General features: G+C 36.9%; 1 protein-coding gene across 1 annotated transcript in view; it reads right to left on the bottom strand.

Moving 5' to 3' along the window:
- The window catches only part of TBX20 (T-box transcription factor 20), a 53,638-nt gene that overhangs the window by 11,721 nt on the left and 17,918 nt on the right, over positions 1-23,999 (bottom strand). The window contains exon 6 of the mRNA XM_081079642.1: positions 20,930-21,006. Within this exon, the coding sequence (XP_080935768.1) occupies positions 20,930-21,006 (77 nt within the window). The remainder of the gene's footprint in view (positions 1-20,929; positions 21,007-23,999) is intronic.

The raw sequence follows: 23,999 nt of genomic DNA, 5'->3' as shown, positions 1-23,999 counted from the left end.
CTTATTTTAGTGGTTGCCTTAGCATTTATAGTAAATAGCACTAGCTTATTGAAAACTAATTTCAAGTGATATCATATCACTTCAAGTATAGTATAAGACTCTCATAATATACTTTCATTTATCCCTTCCAATCTTTGTGCCATTCTTTTCAAACATTTTACATACGCTCCACACTACATTATTTTGTTTAAACAGTTACCTTTTTTAAAAGTTTCAATAATATGAAAATATTTGATCTACTTATCCATGTAGATACTATTCCCATTGCTCTTCATTCCTTTATGTAGATCTAGATTGACATCTGATACAATTTACCTTCTCCCAGAAGGACTTCCGTTAACCTAACTATAGTGAAGTTTGCTAGTGGTGAATCTTTCAGCTTTTGTATGTCTGAAAAAGTCTGTATTTGGCTTTTTGTTATTGAAAGATATTTTTGGTGGGTATAGGCTGTTAGGTTGACTGATTTTATTCTCTCAGTACTTAAAAAATGTTGCTCCACTGTCTCCTTGTTTACTTTGTTTCTAACAAGGAATCTGCTGTCACCCTTATTTTTGTTCCTCTTATGGAATATGTCTTTAATTCCCTGGCTTCTTTCAATATTTTTTCTTGTCACTGCTTTTGAGCAATTTGATTATCATGTGTCTTGGTGTTATTTCTTCATGCATCTTGAACTTGAGGTTATTGGGCCTCTAAACTTGTGTGTTTTTAATTGTCATTAAATTTGGAAACATTTTGGACATTATTTCTTCAAATATAATTCTTCCCCCATCACTCCATCCACCTTTCATGGGTTCCAATTACACATATATTAGACTTAAAGTTTTCTCAGAACTACTCACTGATACTCTGCATTAAAATATATGTCTTTGCTCTCTGTATTTTATTTTGGATAGTTTCTATTGTCATATTTTCAAGGTCACTAATCTTTTCATCTGCAATATCTAATCTGTTATTAATCCCATCCAGTGTATGTTCATTGTATACAGTGGGTTCCCAATTAACAATGGTTCAATTTAGGATTTTTCAACTCTATGATGATGTGAAAGTGATATACATTCAATAGAAACCATATTTCAAATTTTAAATTTTGATCATTTCCCAGGCGAACGATACGTGATATGATACTCTTATGATGCTGGTCAGCGGCAGCAAGCTGCACGCCCAGTCAGGCATGTGCTCACAAGTGGAAACAACCGATACTCTACAGTGACTGTATAGCCAGCATCTTTTGGATATTGCGTCCTCAGCACATTTAAGGTAAACTAAGTTATAATGTTTGGTAGGTTAGGTGTATTAAATGCATTTTCAACTTACGATATTTTCAATTTACAGTTGGTTTATTGGGACATAATCACGCTTTACGTTGAGGAGCATCTGTATATTGTAGTTTTTTCACTTTGAGAATTTTGATTTGGATCTTTTGGACATCTTTCAGGTCTCTACTTAATTACATATATATTATATATTACAGTTATAATAACTATTTAAATGTCCTTATCTGTTAATTATAATATTTGTGTCAGGAGCTATTTTCAACTAATTTATTGCCTCATTACAGATCCTGTTTTTCTACTTCTTTGCACTTCTGGTAATTTTTAATTGGATGCTAGGCATTGTGGATTTTATCTTGTGGGTTGTATCTATTTGTATTACAATAAATATTCTTGAGCTTTGTTCTAGGATATATGAGTGTACATGTAGTTAAGTTACTTGGGAATAATTTGACCTTTTTGGATCTTGCTATCAAGATATTAGGTAGGACTCATTTTTCCTCACTCCTGAAGCAAAACCCTTCTCAGTATTCCATCAATGCCCTGAAAGTCACAAAGTTTTCCAGTTCACCTTGTTGGAATGGGCACTATCCCCTTCCATGTTTGAACAGTAGGCACTTCTTCCTCTAATCTTTTCACATGCTTTCCCCCCAGACTCTGGTAGCTTCCTCACATGCACGTGCTGATCAGGTCTCAGCTGAACACTCAAGAGAGACCCTTGCAGATCGTCAAGAGTTCTCCTCTCCAATAGTCTGTCCTGTGGATTCTCACTGTTTTGGTCTCTCTGACTGCTCAACTCAGGGAGTCTGCCAGGCTCTGACTGCATTCTCTCTCCCTGCAGCATAGCCTACATATTCTCTCAGACTATAAACTGGGTCCATCACAGGGCTCACCTCATTTGTTTCCCATCCCTTGGAGATTATTGTCTTTGGTTGCTTGGTGTCCAGTGTCATAAAAAAAATGGTTTCATATATTTTGTGTGTGTACTTGGTCCTTGTTGCTTTACCTTCACCTGAAGCAAAGTCAGCCTGGGGATTGCCTAAAAATTCCAAAACCCAGGCTATACCCACAGACCAAGCAAGATTGTCACAATCTCTGGGGGTGAGACACAGGCTTCAGTTATTGATAAATCTCCCCTGGTGATTCCAGTGGACAGGCAAATTAAGGAATGAATGGAGAAGAAGGTGTGTAATGGCTACTTTACATCACATACTCCTCGGTACCATTTGAACTTTGAAAATATGTACTATTTATTCACAATTCATTAAAACTATAAAATATCATAAGAAATGATAACCTACCAATGAACAAAAAGAAAAAACTGCTATTCTAACACTGATACTTGAGGAACTTATAACGAATTGACAAAAATTGCCATCATCATACTGATTTTTTATAGTAATGTAGTAAATGCATTGTAGGCAGTGTGGTATAATGGAGATATTGGCTTTAAAGTAATTTATCAAACGGATGCATAGACAAATGAGGAGGTAGACCACCCAGAACCATTTTCACATTTTCTAGTTTTGTTTCTTCCTTAACCTCTCTTCATCTGTAAACTGGGGAGCATAGCAACTGCCTGGCAGGACCATCCATTCATTCAAAAGTATATAGGTATTATATGATCTCACTTATATGCGGAATCTAAAGAAAAGAATATGTGAATGAACTAATCAGAGACAGTTTTGAGGACACAAAGAAAAAACCGAGAGTTGTTAGATGGGTGGGGGCGGGGGGGGGGTTGGGGATAAGGGGAAAGGTGAAGGGATTAGGAAGCAGCTGGTAACCACAAGATGGCCTCAGGGTTTTCTGAAAATTAATTTGGGGAACGTATTCAATAATGTTGTAAAGATTTTGTTGGGTATCCGATGGACATGCGTCCTATTTGGGAGACCACCTCAGGGATACTGTGGATGCCCGATCATGGCATTGTACACCAGAAGCTAAACATTAATGAATGCCAACTATAATTTTATATATATATAATGTGATGGCTCGGTGTGAGGTCGGAGGGATAATGGATGGGGGGAGGGGGGTTCACAGTGTGAGGGATATAAATGATGAACGTCTAAGTATTACCTTGTCTTGTACACCTGAAACTAATAAAAAAAAAAGAAAAGAAAAAAGGCACTATTCTAGGAATTGTGGAGGTAGGACTAAATAAAACATAATAACCCCTGACTAATGAGGGAGGAGGCTAGAGGGAAGAGAGAGACAATAAGAGAAAGCAGGGAATGCTGACAATAACCGTAACTATGAGGATTAAATGCGATGAGGCGTTTGAATTGCCCAAAACAGTGTCTGGCACGTAGGGGATCGTAAATATTAGTGCCCTGTAAAAGCATATTTATAGCAGGTAAAACTATTTTATTCTCTTAGATGGTATTTTTCTCCAATGTATTCTACCCACCTGAATAGTCCTAATTCAGAATAATGTGATCCAAGCAAGAGGATTTTTCTCAGTGACTGAATGCTAAAGGCAGAGAACTTGACTAGCATGTTACTTGCAGTTCTATTATAAAATTATATCTGTCATAAAAGATAAAGATTAAGCTTTAGTGAGTCTGTAACACTTGTTTAAAAGTGTAACCTATTTTTAAAAATCCTTTGAACACACTTGTTGAATCTCTTGAGTTAGATTTGTTGAAATAAAAATATTTTATCATTTACCAAGAGGCACCGGTAAGTACATTAAGTGCAGAAGTTAACAGAAAGGATAATATGGCATGACATGGACACTAATTAATCAATTTGCCAACTGCTATATAATTTTAATCTTTATATGCCCACATTCTGCTCACGTTGGAACCCCACAGCCTTAACAGCTGATGTCACTTACTCAAGGACTCAATTCACTACAGTATTAGAGAGTGACTATCTTTTTGGGTAAGCCTGGGTCATTAAGAAAAAGTCAAGTGAGCTGAGCAACCCCTAATAATATAGCACATATTCCAGCTGATGATATAGCTGATGATATCCTTTTAGTCTGAGCCACGTGTCATACTGTGAATATTTAAGATGAACTTAGAAAATTAGGTGGTTACTTTCACATGAGTCAGGAACTTGCTTCAAATACCCTAGGAAACATTTTTTCTTTGTATAGTCACAAAGGGATGTCCATCAATGGGCCCACATGATGTATTGCTAAGGTATATTCCTTAGCATCCTAGGAATATCCTAGGCACGTAAGCTGCTCAAGTCAAGCATTTCAGTTTAAAAGCAGAGTATAGTATTTGTTCTGAAAGTGCCCTTTTATAAAATAATTTAAACATCTTTCACATGCACACACAAGAACAATCACGTTCCAAACAACACAATATATCACTGCCTTGTGAAATATTTTGCTTTTCTATAAAAAGTACATTATATTCATTTTGTCCTTGGTAGATCACTGGTATCATTACTTATTCTCGTCTCTCGGAAGGAGAAAAAAAAGGGATTTTATCAAAGTGATTTACTTGTGTCAGGCCTGGGAGTGAACTGAAAGCAATGGCAGTTCTTATATGAAGGATGGCATAATTGAATTATTGCCTTTTAAGTGATTGAAAACAGCGGTGCACATCAGGGCCATCTCCTCAAAGATGTTACAAAGAGTAGACAGCCTATGCTGTTTACTTTATGTCTAATCCCTGTTTCCAGCAAAATGAAAAGTGTAAAGAATTTGTTTAGCCTGGAAGCCTATTGGGAGAACTTCTAAACTACTGTATCCTGAAAAAATAAGGGTGACTCACGTAATGGGTTAAGTGATTTACGTGATACAAGCTATGACAGTGCCTTGTAATGTTCAGTGGTATTATATTCCAAAGCTAGAGACGTTAGTTTTAGGAGAATTACTTTTGATTTAATAGATAAATAAAATGGGTACCATTATTGAAGGTCAGCCTTTCTAATATCTAAGACCAAATTATTTTTCTAGGCGAAAAGAGGGCATCATTACCTGAGGTATCTCTAAAAATTTCTTCTGACTACTTTGTAACCATCAATTCCAAGAACAATACATTACATGTGAGAGACACAATCATAGCCAGAAAGTGGGTAAGATATAGGGGAGCTACCATGATTACATTGATCCTGTCAGAACGTTCAGAACCATTTGAAGTCATTTGAACTATTTGTTCAAACTCTAAACAGGCAAAACCAACAGCCTCTATCAGTTTTGGAGTTGATTGCCCTTCCTCTGCCTTTGAAACTAGAGTGAAAATTCTCAGTGCTAAAAAATCAAAGCCTTCCTTTTCCCTCATATTCTCCTTGGTACCACCACCGTACCTAATGGACCCCTCGTTTGCTGCACTTACTAGACTGATGGAAACTACGTGCTTGCATGGTTGTCTGCACTACGACACTGTTGAGCTGTGAACACGGGGGAGAACCATGCTTTATCTAGGCACTGGGTCTCAAACGTTAGTGTGTGTTATGGACTGAATGTTTGTTTCCCCGAAAACTCATACGTTGAAATCTTAACCCCCAATGTGACAGTATTAGGAGGTGGGGTTTTTGTAGATAATTAGGTTTGGATGTTGGAGCCCTCATAAATGGGATTAATGTCCTTATAAGAAGAGACAGGGCAGTTTGCTTTGGCTTTTTGCTCTTCAGTGATGTGAGGACACAATGAAAAGATGGCTGTCTGAGAACCAGGAATCAGGCCCTCAAGAAACACTGAATCTGCGGACACCTTGATTTTGGACTTCTCAGATTCCAAAACTGTGAGAAATAAATGTCTGTTTTTTAAGCCACTCAATCTATGGCATTTTTATTATAGCAGCCTGAACAGATTAAGCCAGTGTGCATCAGAATTATCTGGAGGGTTTGTCAAAACTCAGATTGTCAGGCCCCACCCTAGAGTTTCTGATTCCTTCAGTCTGAGGTGTGGCCTGAAAATGTGATTTCCAGTGTGTGTGCAGGCAATGCTGCTGCTGCTGGTCTGGAGACCATCCTCAGAGAACCGCTGGCCTAGCTTAGCAGTGAGGAGCATGTCTGCTGGAATCTGTTCAACTCAAATCCTAGCTCTGCCACTTGCTAGTTGTGAGCCTGTGGGCACATTCCTTCACTTCCCCCACCTAAGTTTTCTCATCTGTAACATGAGGATATTAATGTTATCTAGCTCTTAGGATTATTATTAAGATTGAATGAATTAATATACATAGAGAGCTGATATTGGTACCTGGACTATAATAAGTGCTCAATAAATGTTTACCGATAACAAAATTAAAATTATCATCGTTACTATTTAGTATCATGCTCACGTGTTCCTAAAGCTGGTTACATAATCATAATCATTTCAGATGAAATGGAGACTTCCCGTCCCTATAGAATGGTTTCATTCAAACTACTCTATAATCTACATCAGAAAGAAAATTAAATAAAACGTAAATGCTATTTCAATATACATGTTAACTTTTTCTCCCAAATATAGACCTGAAAAAAAAACCTGTTCAGGAAGAAAATGTCAACTCCATTAAAATGGTATCTAATTTATCGGAAACAAAATATTTAAAGTTGTTCTTGCTCATGTAGTTGCTCGTGTTTACATCATGTCTTCCTGGTCCTTCGTAAATAACTCCTTGTCACAGTGTTTTTCTCAAGATTGATGCAGATAATGTTATAAATTACGGGAAGATAATACATCAATATTTGTAGCTTCTACAAAGTACTTAATAAATGAAGACTTTAGATAATCCAATTTGAAATGTATTATAAATCATTAATTTTAATTTGAGAACTGAAATTTATTATGCAATCCAATTTGGAAAAACAAAATAACTGTAATCTTTTAAAGAGCTTTTGGACTTTAGTTTATTTTCATTTATTTAAGTTGTACTGATTTTTCTTTTTAGTAGTAATACACATTTCTGATTTTATATTATCATTAGCAACTTAAATAAGTAACTATCCCACTGAATAAAACAAACGCTATCATATTTAGTGTCCTAACTCCTATGGCTGTGACAACTAGGAGGAAGGTCTCATGCACAGTATAGATTACTCAGCTTCTAAACAAACTTTACTAAATTTTGAGGCAGGGAACAAATGTCCTTCCTTCGCAGAAGAACAAACACAAGAATAAAAAAAGGAGGGTAATTTACAACTGTAAGTTAATTGTGACTACCTCTGCCAGTTTAACTGTCAGACTCACTGGTTTGTTTGACATTGTTTTGTAACATAAGTGCTTCCTTTCAGGAGCTATCGGTAAATGGCTAACATTTTAAGTGCAGAAACATGGCTTGCAAGTTAAAGGAATTTTGTAGTGACTACTTCTATAATTTGAAAAAAAAATAGTTCTGTTAAAAGCCATCCTTTCCTTTTTGTGGTTGTTGTTAACAGATTATTTTAATTTATTAATAGATTTTATTTAAAAGCAGACTTTAATCCGATTACCAAACAAAATTGCTTTCATTATATGCATGCAGGCTCTTATACTAAGTCTATCTTCCTCGGAGGTGATTTAAAAAAACAAGTTTCTTAGTTTCTTTCCTAAGAAGCTGTGTGTTCAGATTCCATATGTGTACCTGGGCTTTGATTTCTTCTATAGAATGAGCATGTGGTGGGGAACTGGTAGCCTGGATTAGATTATCTCTAATCTAATGTTTATTATGGCTCTAACAATTTATGAATCTATAAATATATAAACAAAAGTAAAAATTAAAAATAGCTATTTTGGAAAAGTCCAGTACTAGTTGCAAAGAGCCCTGATTTCTAACTCCAAATCGTCTGCTAACTAATTGTGTGACTTGCGTAAATCACTTGCACTCTTTGGGCCCTTGCTGCCTCATTGGGATAATGACAGAGATAAACTGGATGGCTCCCCAAATCATTCCAGCCTCAAAATAAATACTTCCTAAAAAGCTCATTTTAAATTTCTTTTGGGAATTTACACATAAAATACCAGGGCACACTTTAGTATGCATAATGTAATTAAAAGTAGTCTTTGTATGTTTTCATCTGTATTTCAGATAGAATAAACTATATACCAGTATTTTTACCTATACAAGGCTGGGATAGCATATGTTTCTCAATAATCCAATTCAGTTTTAAACTCCTTGATTTCTGTCTCTTCATTCTGAGTCACGTCGTATTCCTCCAAGCAGAGCTGATACAGATACCCTCTGGCCTCCCCCATCTCAGACGCTGTGGCCTGCTCTGCGGCTCCTGTTACAGAATGTGGGTCCTGGGGGACCACTGTGGGCCCTGGGAGCAGGGGCCGATCCAAAGGGCCAGGACCGTTGTTATTAGCTTTTGCCATTTGCCGTCTTTAGTGCTGTTACTTTCAAGCAGCACGTCTTTCATATAGTGACTTCCCTTAACATCCAGCGTGTTTTGCTTTTGGGGTTTTTTTTGTTTGTTTTTTGTAGATTTCAATGAAATAATATTTCACTTTTACTTTATGACAGATACTGCATAATCTACTTTGTAAGAGTCTCCATAACACTCAAATATAGCTGTATTTTTGAATGATTAAGGAAATTAGCAAACTAAGTTATGAGCTATAACCATTTCACTGTTCACTAGGCTGAAGTTTAATCTATTTTCTCAGCCACAATAGGGTATATATATATACACACACATATATATCCTTTATATATATATCTACTTTGCCTAAATCCATTCTACTGGTTTTCTTCTAAAGATAGAATATAAGAGTGATATGAGAACTTACATTTTTGGCTAATTGGGCAACAACTATTATGTTGGACTAATCAGTTCACGACATACGCAACTTCTTCAGGAGCCCTGAATGTCAGAGTTTTCATTTTTTCCAAAGCTAGCCAGAATGCTTAGATACCAGCAGATATACTAAGTAGGGGAAGGTGAGATCAGAGAGGAAAGACGAACCAAGTGCACAAAAGTATACTGCAGAAAGTCTCATTCTAGACCAAACCTTAAGAAAAAAAGTGAGGAACACGTCTAAAATTCAAAGGTAGAGGAGAAATTTTTTTAAAGAAATGCTTCTGCTATCAGATCTGGAGAGAGAACTGAGTATGACATCCATCCCACCCTCCTGCCCAGTCCACCGAAATGGTGCAAGTGCCCGCTGTCTGAATGGCACCCATGATGCAGAGAAGGGAAATCCACATAATCCTCCCATTTCATTTCACCCATGAATCTCTTCCTCTCTGCCTCTAAAGTTATCAGCAGAACTTTGCATCATTTGCAAATGCTTCCATGAGGAAGCTCACTAGGATTTAGTGGAGGACTCTTAGTGTAGTGCACTCTGAGAACTGCTCATTATAAGGGAGCATACGGCAGAAGAGCAAATGCGTAATGTTTCTGAGGACTGATGTCACCTTCGGTCGGTTACATCATCGGTGAGTGAAACAAGCAGGGAGGCAGCAAGTCCAGACAATTGCCCTCTGCCCTTTGATCAAGGACAATAAGAACAAAAGCAACAGAAGGAAATCTTTTGGTCATTCCAGAAAAAAAAAAAAACCTAAGGCACTTACATGGGAAAGAAGAGTAGATGGTCATCAGAGTTTGACAGTCACTTTATTCCAGGAGACAACGAAGTAACAACACATTTAAAATACGGCAGGAAAGAAAATGTGAGGCAAGGACTGCCTATCAAGTCAAAATGACTTTTGCAAATAAAGGCCACGGAAAAACTGTTATGTTCATGCAAAAGACAAAGAATATTTGTCCCGCAAGGCTTTTTTGAGGAATCTAGTAGTGAATGAGCTTCAGACAACCAAAACGACTGAAACGACATTGATATGATATGTTAGTGGGCATTAGATATGTATTTACTCATAGAATTAAGACTAAACTGTGGTTATGAGGAGGAATACAGCATGAAATGACTATATACTCTGACAAGGTGGATGAAGTACAGTTCTCAAAAATTAGAGGAGAAGGGAGAGAGAAGGGGATGAGTACAGTAAGTTATTGATTACATTTATTAATTGAGATTGAAGGGATATGACTTCAAGTCAGATGCTTAAAGAGAGTGAAAGTAGGGGGAAGAAAAAAGAAGTGACTAGCTAATTTCAACATGGCTCATAGTGGGGAACCTATAGAAAATTAGAAAGTGGGAGAGTTGGAGTTTTTAAAAGATATTGGGGTAAAGATAAACATTAAAACAAGAGTAAGAACCTTGCTAGTCATTAAATAGTACCAAAAAGAAAAAGGTTGCTAATAAAATAGACCACATAGTAAAAGATTATTTATATAAAATATATGTATATCTATTTAAATATAACAAAACAGTATGACACAACTGAACCCACATTAATACATATTACATATATTACACACTCACATAGCACAGATGTTCATATGCATAATATTAATGTACGTTGTTATGAAAAAAAAAACCCAAGATGAACCAGGTAGAGTATGTTAAAATTTACCTAAGAAAAAAGGGAAGAAGAATATATAACATGTATCTGCTTGTATTAGAAAACCCAGTGAAAGGAAAAACAATACTTTTCTTAATAATGGTTATCTATAGAAGAGGAAAGAAACAGGGTGGAGGGAATGGGGACAGAATCTAGATGCTTTTGACTAAGCCATGGTCTGTAGATTTGTCTTAAAACTATGTAAATCATTTATTAAATAATCAGATTAAAAAAACTGTGTTTTCAAATTCCAAAATATAGGAAATACAATGAAACGAATGAACCTAAATGTGTATCATTGGGTTAATTCATAACTACACAGAGGAATGATTCCAAGGGACTTGAAAACACTCTGGAGGGAAAACAAAGGTGGGGGGGGGGGAACCTAAAATACTCTCGTAGCGTCTCTACTAGAAGCTACACTGAAGACAAAAAGAACTACAAAAAAGATTTTTAACTATTTTGAGTTGCCACATTTTTGGACGTATGTTGATAAGCATATTCTGAGATTATGGTGCGTAAGTATACTGTGAGATAAGGCACATGAGTAATGACGGGATATTCTATCATTTCCAGTGTTGAGACTAGATTCTCAGCATGAGAGGAAAGAGATATCGGTGTAAGGTCAAAGAGCTTAAGTAAAAACCTTATCATCCTGAATTTAAGTAGAAAGTATGAATGGCAGTATGAACTCGTTGGATTTTTTTTATCTTAAAGTGCACATGCGTGTGCGCGCACACACCCTTCAAAGTGAGAGCTAACACTGTCACAGGAGCGGGGATTGAGAGGTGGAGGCTCACATTTTATTAAATACTTACTCAAAATTTGAGTACTCGCTTCTTACACATTTCAAATATCATATTATTTTGCCAATTTAAAATGCAAATCTGGGAAATATTGGAAAAAGTATTTTCTAATTCCTTAACGATAAATGGGATGATGTTTTCAGAGTCTGTCTCAAATGCCTTTTATACTGCCCTCTAAAGTCCTTGCAAGTCCCTAGGACTCAGAAAGAGAAAAAAAAAATTCAACCTAGTTTCCAATTATTCATAATAGTGGAGGCATGAGATTAGAAGATGGACAAAAATTACATAGAAAATTAAAATCTACAGCGAACCTTTAAAAAGTATGCCTCTCCAAGTTGTTCCTTTGTCATCCTCCTCTGTCATCTTTCTTCTGGCTGGAACTACAGGTGCTAAAATGACCATAAGCGCATGTCTCAACTACCAGTGTAAAGACACGAAGGATGAAGTGTTGGCAGAGATCAGATCTCACCAGCTTTGTCAACTAGCATCACCACATGGGCTTCAACATGAATTACTGAGTTTGCCCATTTTAACCCAGAAAGAGGAAAAACATCATCCGACAGAGGTGAAATTTCTGGGTAGGAGTTTCCCTTGCTGCCAACATTTCCACAGCCCATTAAAGCTCTAAGCCAGGAAACAGCAAAGTTTTTCTGCCTTATGGTCTCTGTCAGATACTCAGCTCTGTCTGTAGTAGGAAAGCCATCACATACAATATAGAAATGGAAAAACATGACTGTGCTCTAATAAAACTTTGTTTATAAACAATAAACTTTAATTTCCTATCTTTGCATGTCCCAAAATATTATTTTTATAATTTTATCAACCATTTAAAAATGTAAACACCATTCTTAGCTTGTGGCCTGTACCAAACAGGTGGCACATGTAGTTTGCCAACCCCTAATCTGAGTCGTTTACCTACTTAGAGATGGGCTCCGCTGACCTTGTACTTCTCCTAAAGCCTCACTGGCTCAGTAATTCTACAAGCCAGCTTAGAGCTCTGTTAGAAGCAAACACTGCTTTCTTCCCAGAACCGTAAATAATTTTGAAAGACCTAGAAATTATCCATGAACTCTGAACCTCTTCAGCAAATCTGCCAAGATGCTTGCCGCTCCATGGTTTGATGTAGATAAAACTTCTACAGAGTCTCAGAATATTAGATTTGCAACTTTCTTTCCTGAAGTTTGCCTCCTCGGGTAAACTAATAGAGTGTTTTTGAGCTCTGAGCAAAAAGGCCTGATTCCCACTGGGCGTGTATCCAAATTTGATTCATTTAAAAGTTTTTTTCAATGCTAGGGTGTTTAAACATATTTTAGAGAGACTCTCGGTACAAATCCTGAAGCAATATGGTGAGATAAGCATATGTATTTAATTCTCTGCCCCACTAATATGACTGAGAAAACAAGGGGAACTCAGGAGATTAAGGAGTGTGCTAACTACTTATTTGGATATTTTAGCCACAAACAGGAAAGGAGTGAGGGAAGCATCAACCAGCATGCCATTCACCAACGTACAAGGAGGAAAGCTAACTGGGGAAGGAAAAGATGAAAAGGCCTCTACCTATACCCTACCTTGTAGCAGCAGAGGTTAATGATAAGAGCAGGTCTCTGAGCAGTTGATACGGAGCAGATTCTCACACTGCCCAAGGCTAGGAGGAAGGAGTGCCACAGTGGCACGCTCAGCTAGCACAGGATGTTGTGTACACTGGAGGGTGTCAGCCATGACCATGATTGGCTCTGGAGGAGGGCCGTGAAGTTGCTTTGCTGGGTGTGGGGAGGGGGCAACTGATTTCTAGCTGCTGAGACAGTCAGAGAGGGTAGCTCAGCCAATGCAAAGTGAAACCCCCTTTTCAAGGCTATCTCCGTCTACCTATGACAACTCCCCAACCCAAACATAGTAATTATATTTCCACATTGGCAAAATTACAATAAATTTAAATTACTACCTCATCTTCAGTCTGCACCTGAGAGATTTAACAAAGATACACACGTTTTTATTAAAAATTAATCTCAGCTCCTAACCCTCTACAGACACCCCATTCTATAGATGAGCTAGAGAAAAATAACTGGACATTACAAAACACTCAGGAATTCAAAAGAAGAAAACTAGCTTTCAAAAGCAGAACAAGTGATTTCTTTTGAAACAGTCTTATTCCAATAAATAGGGAGAAACATTGTAAGTCTCTAGTTTGTATTTTTAAATTTTCAGGAGATTCAAGATTTTAAATTTTCAGTGAGATTTAAGAAGACCCTGTGTTGTTAAAGCAAGAACTAGTAGGAATGAAGAGGAAACAATCTGGAAATGTAAAAGTGGAGTTGGAAATGACAAAAAAACAATTACCATATTTTTTAAAAATTCAGTAAAGGCAACAAAGGTAAGACAATGAGTTTAATATCAGTTTTTATTCCACAATATTTAAAAGCTAGATGACAAAGGAAGGTTGAAAGAGCTCTAAGGAAAAAGACTGGGACACTAGTTGGGTGTATACAACATATCCTCTCAAATGTGCAAGAACTCATAAAGAAGATGACCCACATATAGTTTCTCAACCGATTACTCAACGCTTATCAACAACTGAGAATAAAGTCCAAATACAATTTCAATATTTGGAGAGAGGATAGAAGAAATAAGCAGCAAGCAGAGCAGACATGAGTATCACAAGAATTACATTTAAATGACTGTGGTCAGTATATTGTGATCCTTATATTAACATTAAGGAGAAAAAAATAGAAGAGATAAAGATACATGAATAAAAATCTGGATTTAAACTACCAGATTGTTTATACCAAAACTATGAGTTGATGGAGGTGTAGTGTAAGGAAGAATCATATACTAAATATCTCCTATTTTACAAGAAAAGAAAGTAGTTTTATTCCTGGTAATAACAGAAATATCAATTATGTCTTTTAAAATTTTTTAAACATAATTATTAAAAGGAAATATAATAAACATTAGAGAAAGGACGCATCATTATGCACTCAACAAATATGTGAGTGTTTCCCATGTACCAGGCACTAGTCTAGGTTCTGGGAACATAGTAAGAAACAAAAAACCAACCTTTGGACCATTCAGATGTTGGGGGCAGTACATTCCAGGCCGAAGGTAAATAAGTACAAGGCCCTAAAGCCAAGAGGGGCCTGGGCATATTCAAAGAAAAGTGAGCAAGAGAAAAGTAAATGAGTTCAGAGAGCTAAATGGGAGAGCTGGGCTCAGATTCTGTAGGACCTTTTAGGCTTTGTCTGGACTTTGGATTTTATTGTGAATAAGGAGGAATAAGGTGGTGATTCGTTGGAGAGCTCTGAGCAAGAGTGATGTGTTCTGACTTCCTTTCATTGACAAGAGCATTCTGATCAGTATACTGAAAATGGACTTAAGGGCAGTAATGGTGGAGGTAGAAGGATCAATTAGAAAATTAATGTAACAATCTAGGAAAGAGATGAGAGTGTCCTATCTAAGGGTGGTAGCAGCAGAGATGGTAACAAGTAGTTGGACTCCACTGGCTACAGTTTGAAGGACTAGCTGACTGTTTGGATGTGAGCAGTGAGAGAAAAAGAGGCGTCAAGGCTGACTCCCAGTCTTCTGGCCAGAGCAATGGGAAGGATGGAGACGTCAGCAGCTGAGATGGAAACATGAGGCAAGAGAGGTGTGGAAGAATGTGATCGGGCATCCTGTTTTACGTGGTTAAATCTGAGGTGGCCTTAGGGAAAAGTAAAAGAAAAAGCCAGTCCAGAACCAGAGATGCAAATTTGATAGTAGTCAGCATATAATGGTATGTAAAGGCATGAAACTGGGTCAAATCACCAGGGGAGGAGACGAAGACTGAGAGGAGAAGTGGTCTAGGGACTAAGGCCTGGGACACATACATCCCTGTTTATGGATGGAGGACAAGAGGAAGAACTAACACGGGGGATGGAGAAAGAATGGCCAAAGAAATAGAATAAAAACCAGAAGAGGGAGAGGTCTTAAATTCAGTAAAATGGCAGAATGCCAAGGGTATATAGGAATCAATACCTTTTCACAGACTAAACTAGGTAGATTTCTAATAAAAAAAATCCTATTTTCCAAAGCACACCCTGCACCCACTGCCAAAAAAATCCTCTAGCAGTGTTAGCCAATAGAAAGATAGTACAAGCCATATGTAATTTTAAATAGTCTAGTCTCCACATTTTTTTAAAAAGTGAAATTAATTTTAATATATTTTGTAACCTAATACATGTCCAAAATAGTATTTCAACATCTAATCAATATTTTAAAACGATTATTGAGATATTTTCATTCTTTCCTCATACTAAGCCTTCAAAATCAGTGTGTGTGTGTGTGTGTGTGTGTGTGTGTGTGTGTGTGTGTGTGTACTTACAGCACATCTCAATATGGAATAGCCACATTTCGAGTCCTTACTAGCCATTTATGGCTAGAAGCTATTAAATTGGAGAGCGCAGCTCTAGTAAACCTAGCTATGTGCCTAAGAAACTATGTTCAGGACTTACAAACTTGAAAACACCAAAACTTCTAGAGAACATAAGACAAAATTTCAGTAAAAGGACAAATTCACGCACATTTCTAGCAGGAAGTCTCAATACTATAAAGATATCAGTTTTCTTCCCCAAATTATTATTTTGATTCAACACAAGACCAATTTAATCAACAATGAAATTTTTTGGAAAGACTTGACAAAATGATATCAAAGACTGGAAGCATAAATATGTCAAAGAATATCAAGAAAACTTGAAAATGACAAGTAAAAAGGTTTGGAGTTTGATATATCAGACATATAAGTATCCTCAAACATTTACATATTTTATTAATTTACAAAAATTACAATAATATAATAGTGGCAGGTCAATGAAAAGACTGAAAAAGTTACTATAGGCAATATTTTAGTATCTGATAAAGTGGGAATTATAAATTATTTGGAAAGGAATATGTTAGTAAGTATATGGTATTGGGGCAACTTATTAAAATATACAGTGACATATCTATTTTATATCTTATACTAAAATAAAATACTGCATGAGTTAAATATTTAAATAGAAAATCTATAGTTGAATATTTACATATTTACATAATTTTGGAATAGGGAACATCTATTTAAGAAATCATAAAGAGAACAATAGATTTGGTAGTCACATATTCTGTTCATCAAAAACAAATTAAAAGCTAATTTCAAACTGGTAAAATGATTCCAACATATATGAACAATTAAAATGCTAACACATAAAATAGCTTTTATAGCTCAATAAGAAAAAAGATGAGCAATCCAAAAGAAAAAAAATGAGCTAAGGACACAACAGGCCAATTTACAAAAGAAAATACAAATTTTCGCCTATCAAATTGGTAAAAATGAAAAGATGATCATGTTTGATAAGGATGTACATAAATGGGCAGCTGACCATGACATGGACAATCTTTCTTTAGGGAAACTTGGCAACATGGATGAAAAGCCTTAAAAACATGGGTATCTTTCCATTTATATGAGGTACTAGGCAAATTCAGGGACAGAAAGGAGATAAACATCACTAGGGGATGGGGGAAGGAGGAATGGGGAGTTAGGGTTTAATGGGGACAGATTTTCTATTTGGGATGATGGAAACATTGTGGAAATGATAATGGTGATGGTCGCACAATATTGTGAATGTACTTAATGCCACCAAATTGTACATACGTTTCAGAATGGCTAAAATGGTAAATTTTACATTATGCATATTTTACCACAATTGTAAAAAATTCCATTGCGTGACTCTAAACATGTATTAAACCATTCTCCTATTATTGAACATTTAGGTTTTTCCCAAATTTGTAACAATTAAAAATGACATTATAATTAAAATATGTATACTTTGATAAGCATTCTTGTTTGTTAGTATTTACCCTACGGTAATAATGCAGAATATGTGTAAAGATATACACTTTCCTCCTGGCACTGCTTATATTAACAAAAAGTGGGAAACCTAAATAATATATCGGATGGGTCAAATAAATTATTGTACACAATGGAAAAGTAGGCAGCCATTAAAAAGTGTACTACAGACATATCGGTATTGATACTAAGGGGGAAATTATTTAAAATAGTATGGGTGGTAAACTTTAAAGGAAGTATATGTTTGTACATGCTTAGGAAAGTATATGGGAGAATATATAAGTTTTTGCCAGTGGTTATGGGATTGAGTGAATGGGACTTTGTTACTTTTTTATGCTCGATTTCTTACTTGTCAGTGTTTTTCTGCAATGAGCATGAATGTCTATTTGTTAGAAAAAAACAAAAAAACTAACAAAAGATACTTAACTTTGCAACTAACATTAAAAAACCCTCATTGTTATGTTTCCTTTCTCATAAGTAACATTATGCCTTCGCTTACTGTACGAAGTACCTTCCCTCTGCCCCCCAAAAAAAGAAAAAGGAAAGGCCAACTGACAGACTGCCTGTAGGTTATTTCCTATATGAGAACAGCAGATAATTCTTTTCCTGAACTAAATAACTATAAATTAGATTATAGCAAAACATCCCTTTGGGCTTTGGGGTTGCTTCTTAGCTGTCCATGGTAGGTATCTAATGTAAATACTTTCTACTTTGGCTAATCTGATGCGTTTCCTTTTACAAACCAGGGAGAGGCTGTCACTGAAGAGTAGGGCTACCCATGAAGTATGTGAGACATTCAAGTATCTGAACGCAACCTGGTGAAATCAGAGCGAAGAAACCATAATGCCTCCTTGTAGAGCACCCCCGAAGCTTCTGCAATTGTAGGATTAACACAATGTGTTTGGAGGTATAAGGCGACTAGACCCAATCTTAAAGGTGTTTTTGTTTGGGTGCCCCACACAGTAAGTGTAAATCTGGAACAGGAAACTTGAAATCATTGAAGTCACAATAACATCATATTCAATTAGTTTAGAAAAGTGCAATTTCTGTCATCATGTCATAAAAAGATGTGTTTTTCTCTCAGATCCCTTATAAAGAAAAGTTCCCTATATTGTTACAGAGAGGGCTGTTTTCAATCAGTTACAAGGAGCAATTCAATTACTAGATGGTTTAGTGCAGTAACTGACTCCAGACTAATTTAATTTCTTTAGGTCTCTAAAGATCAATTGATCTGATTTGTCCCATCCCTAAAGGCTGTTTAGGAAAAATTCAGACTTAAATATCTGGAAATGAAATCCAAAACCTTGGCCAATTTCACACTACTTAGGTCATCTTGCAAACTTTCAGCTGGTCACATAAGATGCTCTCTTGGCCCTCAGACTATTGAAAGCGACTTAGCTTCATGCACATCGAGTCCTCCCCACATCAGGGCGCTTATTCAGTAAGTGGAAAATGTGCTGCATGCTTTATCAAATCTGTCATTGTAAAGGACAGTCAGTCTGGGGACTCTTATCTCATGAACACATGCACGACTCGGGCTATTTTTACTCGAGGAGTAGTTTATTAAGACTATTAGAAGTAGACATAGATGGGGCAAAAAACTATGCTCTTCTAATAAAATGAGGGGCTTACGATTATTTTAGATTTATAAATTGGTTTCATAAATGTCATCTGCCTTGGTTCTCATAATAAACCTTTGAAGTGAGTAGGGTTATTTTCTAGGTGAGGAAACAGATTCAAGTGAGGTGGCTTCTTCAGGATCACTCAGCCAAAAAAAAGGCAGAGCTGGGACTCTGACCCATGACTTTTATCTCTCAATATAACATGTGCACCCCTGACCTGAGACAGTATGCCGTACACTATAAAAACACATTAGTTTAGTGGTTACCAGAGGATAAGGGGAGAGGGAGGATGGTAGATGAGGGTAAATGCAGTAAAACAATCTCGTAATGGAAGGAGAACTGACTCTGGGTAGAGAACACACAGCATGATATATAGATGATATAATACAAAATTGTATACTTGAAACTTATGTAACTTTACTAACAATTCTCACCCCAATACATTTAATTTAAAAAAACCTCACATCATTACTGCCTCACTGACCCACTGTCTTCATTCTTGCTTGACACCTGCCAAAGCTGAGAAAAAGTTCACTGATATTAATCCACCTGCATAAATCCACTCTGAATCAGTGCCTCTGGCACTCCAGAAATAGATACAAAAGGTCCTGCCTAAACGGGTGTAGCTTTTGTATTAATAGATGGACTCATTTGTTACCCACACAGCTGATGGCCACAATCTCACTGACTTGGGTGTCCAGGCCTATTTGCCAACTTATGTTCCATTTGGCCATCTGACTTTTCTTTATTTTTCCATTGGCCCTTCAACCACAAGCTGAAGTTTCTTTCCTTGATCTCAACACCCCCAAGCACTTGTCAAGCTCTCCAACTGAGTCTTTCTTTTCTACTCAAATCCCACAGTTCCTGCCCACCTTTCAGCCTCTCCTGCTGGCTTTTCTGTCTCCCCACTGAGCCCAGCTCCCCAAAATTAAAACCAAGCCCGTGCTCTGCTATTTGGGAAGGCTTTGGGAAGGATCCAACAGATGTTGCTAAAACATGTAATTATCCCTTAATTTGAGTTGCCAGGAGAGGTTGGGGAGAAGTGCCACGGTCAGAAGATTGTGACCACATGGGGAAGTAGGGCAGTTGGTAGTGAAATCACACAAAGATTTGGAGATAAGATAAACCAGGGGGCTGGTGCTAGGATATCCCATCTGGCAATAAAGACTTTAGGCCACAGAAAAGAAAAAGCACAGAAGATGAAGAGGGCCTGAGGATCTGATGTATAACATAGTGATTAGAGCTGATTACACTGTGTTGCACAACTAAAATTTGTAAAGAGAGTAGAACTTCAATGTTCTCACTCAAAAAAAGAGTAAGTACAGAAAGTCACATAGTATATGTAAGAGATACAAATAATCACACTGAAAAATCTTCTCTTTGAAAAACATTTTTTGATGTTCCTATTGGGCAAACTGTGGATCTCAATACAGTCATTACTCACCATATAGACGGTCTCAACTGTGTGGACCATTTTAAGTTAAAAGTGGGGTAAGTTATGGGCATGTCATTGTCACTTGTCTTTTTAAAGGTCCTGAGATCGGCTATCTCTCCTGTTAAAAATAAGCAGTCTAAGCTATAGGTAAAATATGGGCCCGGAATTAAATCACATCTCCCTGTTTCAAAATTCCTGACTACCATTATATCCTTCGTGTTAGCATATACATCTACTTCAGAAGGCAAAGGCTATCAAGATTCCATTTCTCTGTAGATTGCCACGCGAGACACACAGCTTACTATCATCAAGAGGACTGAGTCTTTGGTAACAAAGCAGCCCTATATTTCACAGTTGAGTAAATGTCCTGACCAAAGAAAACCACTTCACTCGGAAATTGAGCAGAGAATAGAGCCAGCTGCTGCAGCTGTCAGAGCTTAAGCACTTGCATATCTACAGGGTTTACAACTGGAAGGGAAGGGGGGTCAAGAGAATTGGAGACTATATACAGTAAGGTTATGGTTCTTTGGCGTTGAAAGGAGTGTGTTCTTACACACTCACTCTTCTCTTTATCTTATCTGGACAAAAAAGTAAACAGAAAATTCTCATTACCTCTCAATGTCAGTGAGCCTGGAGGAGTCCCGAAATCCTTTGGCAAAAGGGTTGCTATCTATTTTCAGCTTGGTTATCTGGAAAGCGAAGAAGGGGTAACAAAACAATATCATTTCTGAGCTCAAGGAAATAAAATCAGAACTAAAGAGTTAGTTCACTTTCCATCGTGGCACACCACACGAATACCTAATGTCTGTCAGTATTGTGAGAAAGGTTGAAATTCCTAGAGAAGTTCACAGGCAGGATGAATTTGGTGGGAGAGTCGGGGAAGGCCTATGAGAGAGGGAGGTATTTGAGGACAGGCTGGTCCTAGAGAATAGGCTAGAGGTCAAGGGATGGAGACAGATAAGGATGGGGGCCTTTCATGAACAGCGAACAGCGTGGCTGCAGTGTGAAGCATTTCAGAGAGCAGTGAAAGGGGAGGGCTCCACTAGGGAGGTGGGGAACTGTCTAGAAGGCCAGCATTGGTGGGTAATGGTGAATAAAAACAAGAATGCTGCCTCATGCTGACTTGGCAACATCATTTGTTAGGACCATAGGCACACATATATATATATCATAATGGATAAAATGGCCAATAATAGCTTCATGTTCAATACTCGATTGAGATACATGACATAAACACATGATGTAAGCCATATATCATGTATTTATGTCATGATCCCCCTTCCATCCATTCCCCTTCCCACCTGACTAAATTAAAATCAAATGAATAAGTCTTTTTGTTATTCTCCCATACAATGTTATTTATAGACTCTATGCTTATATGGAAAAAAACATCTCCTAATGAGAATCATGATCTGAAGTATTAAGAGTCTATGCTATGCTAATCATAATTCCCACAGTATTAATATTAATGTAGAAAGGTCCATTAAATCATATGCATTGCCTCCAAAGAAAAATATATTAGGTTACGAAGCCAAAATAAGTAAATAAAGGAAACGCTGATTAAAAGATACTTGACTTGTAAAATTCCTGAGTGTTAGAGCTGAAAGGAACCGAGAAGGACTAGAGACAGCTAGTCATATCTGAAAAAGAACCACAGACATCTTTAGAGAGTCATAGCTCATTCGTATCAATGTGAGAACTCATGTTAATCTTTAGAGACACACACACACTAGACAGTCAACCTGGAAAAAAAGAGTTATCGGTTGGGGCATGCCCTCCTCTTTCAAAGTAAGAAGTACACATAATCGAAATAATTTGAAATGCTTTTTTGTCAAAAAGCAACTTTTCCTCTGACCAGAGTGTATCTATTGTCCATTTTAAGCTATTAACACCAAAAAATTACTTTTATTATTACAAAAGAAAGGCACGCTTCCCATTTCATTCTTCAAGTCAGCTAACCAATGTACAAGCCGCAAGACGTTATCTACCTCACTTAACATAGAATTTCCCACACTATACTGACCAGAGAGAGTGTACCTCTCTATCAGTAACACTGGCAAGTTATGAGATTGAGTCTTTGATCCTGTTAATTTTTAAGAACATTTGACAATGTCTGAGAAATGCTCATTTGTAGCCATGAACGTTCATTCTAGAGCATCCAAAAAATTGCTAATTTCCTTTTCTACCTAGTTAACGGAAAATGGTAAAACAGGGAAGTAAATAAGCTAGATAAGTAAGAAATCTGTTCTTAATGAATATAAAGAAATATACAGGAATCCCTGAAATTGCCCCTGAAGTGTGGTCATCAAGAGTTTATAGAGAGCCCTCTCTTCCACACAGCCACTGCTTCGATGCCCTAAAGAATAAAAGTCTGTTTCAGCTATTCTTTCGGACTAGATTTTGAAGGTCAGTTTTCAGGACAAAGGAGAAAATTTTTATTTGTTTGAAATAAGCTGTAAAAGTCTTCTAACGCCCAAGCAATCAGTATGTTTGAAGATTATAAAACACCAACAAGATTTCCAATCCGCAAAGACAGAAGCTGTGTCTCTCTCTACTGAAAAAGTTAAAATACTTATATTTTATATTTCTAAAGTGCTTTACAGTTCATGAAACTGCTTTCACAATAATTCATCAACAAATAGTTAATGAGGATTAATCACTTATCATGCCCTATGCTAAATGTTGGATGGTAGAAAGATCAAGAACATGTGGTCCCTGCCTTAGTGGGGCTTAAGATTCCACGGGGCAGGCAGAGGGGGTACACAGCTGACCAGAACTGGAAGTGATTTAAGTGCCCTAAAGAGGGTGGCACCAAACCCACTGCAGTATTAGTGGCATTCAGGGTGAGCCAAACCCAGAAGAAAATTTCAAACCGAAACTGTGAGGCAGTTCAATAAAGTTAGGGCTTCTTTTAAGCTCAGTTTCCATAAACCCATTTATAGTTAAAATGTGGGATATAAAGCTGAAAGCAGCAAAGGAACCAGACAAACAACTAAAGAAACAAAAACTCATAGACACAGACAACAGTTTAGTGGTTACCAGAGGGTAAGCGGGGAGGGAGGTGGTAGAAGAGTGTAAAGGGGGTCAAATATATGGTGATGGAAGGAGAACTGACTCTGGGTGGTGAACACACAATGGGATTTATAGATGATGTAATACAGAATTGTACACCTGAAATCTATGTAACTTTACTGACAACTGTCACCCCAATAAACCTTAATTTTAAAAAAAGTAAATGGATTTGCCTACGAATAAATTCTCTAGAGACAATGGCAGATCACATATCTGCTGGAAAAACTACGGACTTTGAAAGAAATCCTTTTACAGCCATCCTTCTGAAATGTGAACCATAGTAAGCATTGAGCATTTATAAACTAAAAGGATAGGAAGTATTATCTACGTGTTATAATGATCAAAGAAGGACTTTCAATCCACTTGGCCCCAAAAAGGATTATGAAAATTGTGTTTGTTGGTCTTCTTATTGCTAAAAGGTAAAGATTGTTGACTCCGAATCTGATGCTTTAGAGTTGTCATAGAGAATAAATACTCTCAACAGATGTGTGTGTTGTTCAACTGACGGGTCACCGTATCTAATATAACTGCCATAACTTTGAATGAGGAAATGAATTAAATTCAACACAGATTTTCAGATTTCTTTGGAATTTTCTTTCATTCTTAGAAT

This window comes from Rhinolophus hipposideros, assembly GCF_964194185.1.
Source record: "Rhinolophus hipposideros genome assembly, chromosome: 18".
Lineage (NCBI taxonomy): Eukaryota > Metazoa > Chordata > Mammalia > Chiroptera > Rhinolophidae > Rhinolophus > Rhinolophus hipposideros.
This window is presented reverse-complemented; position numbering and strand designations above follow the sequence as displayed.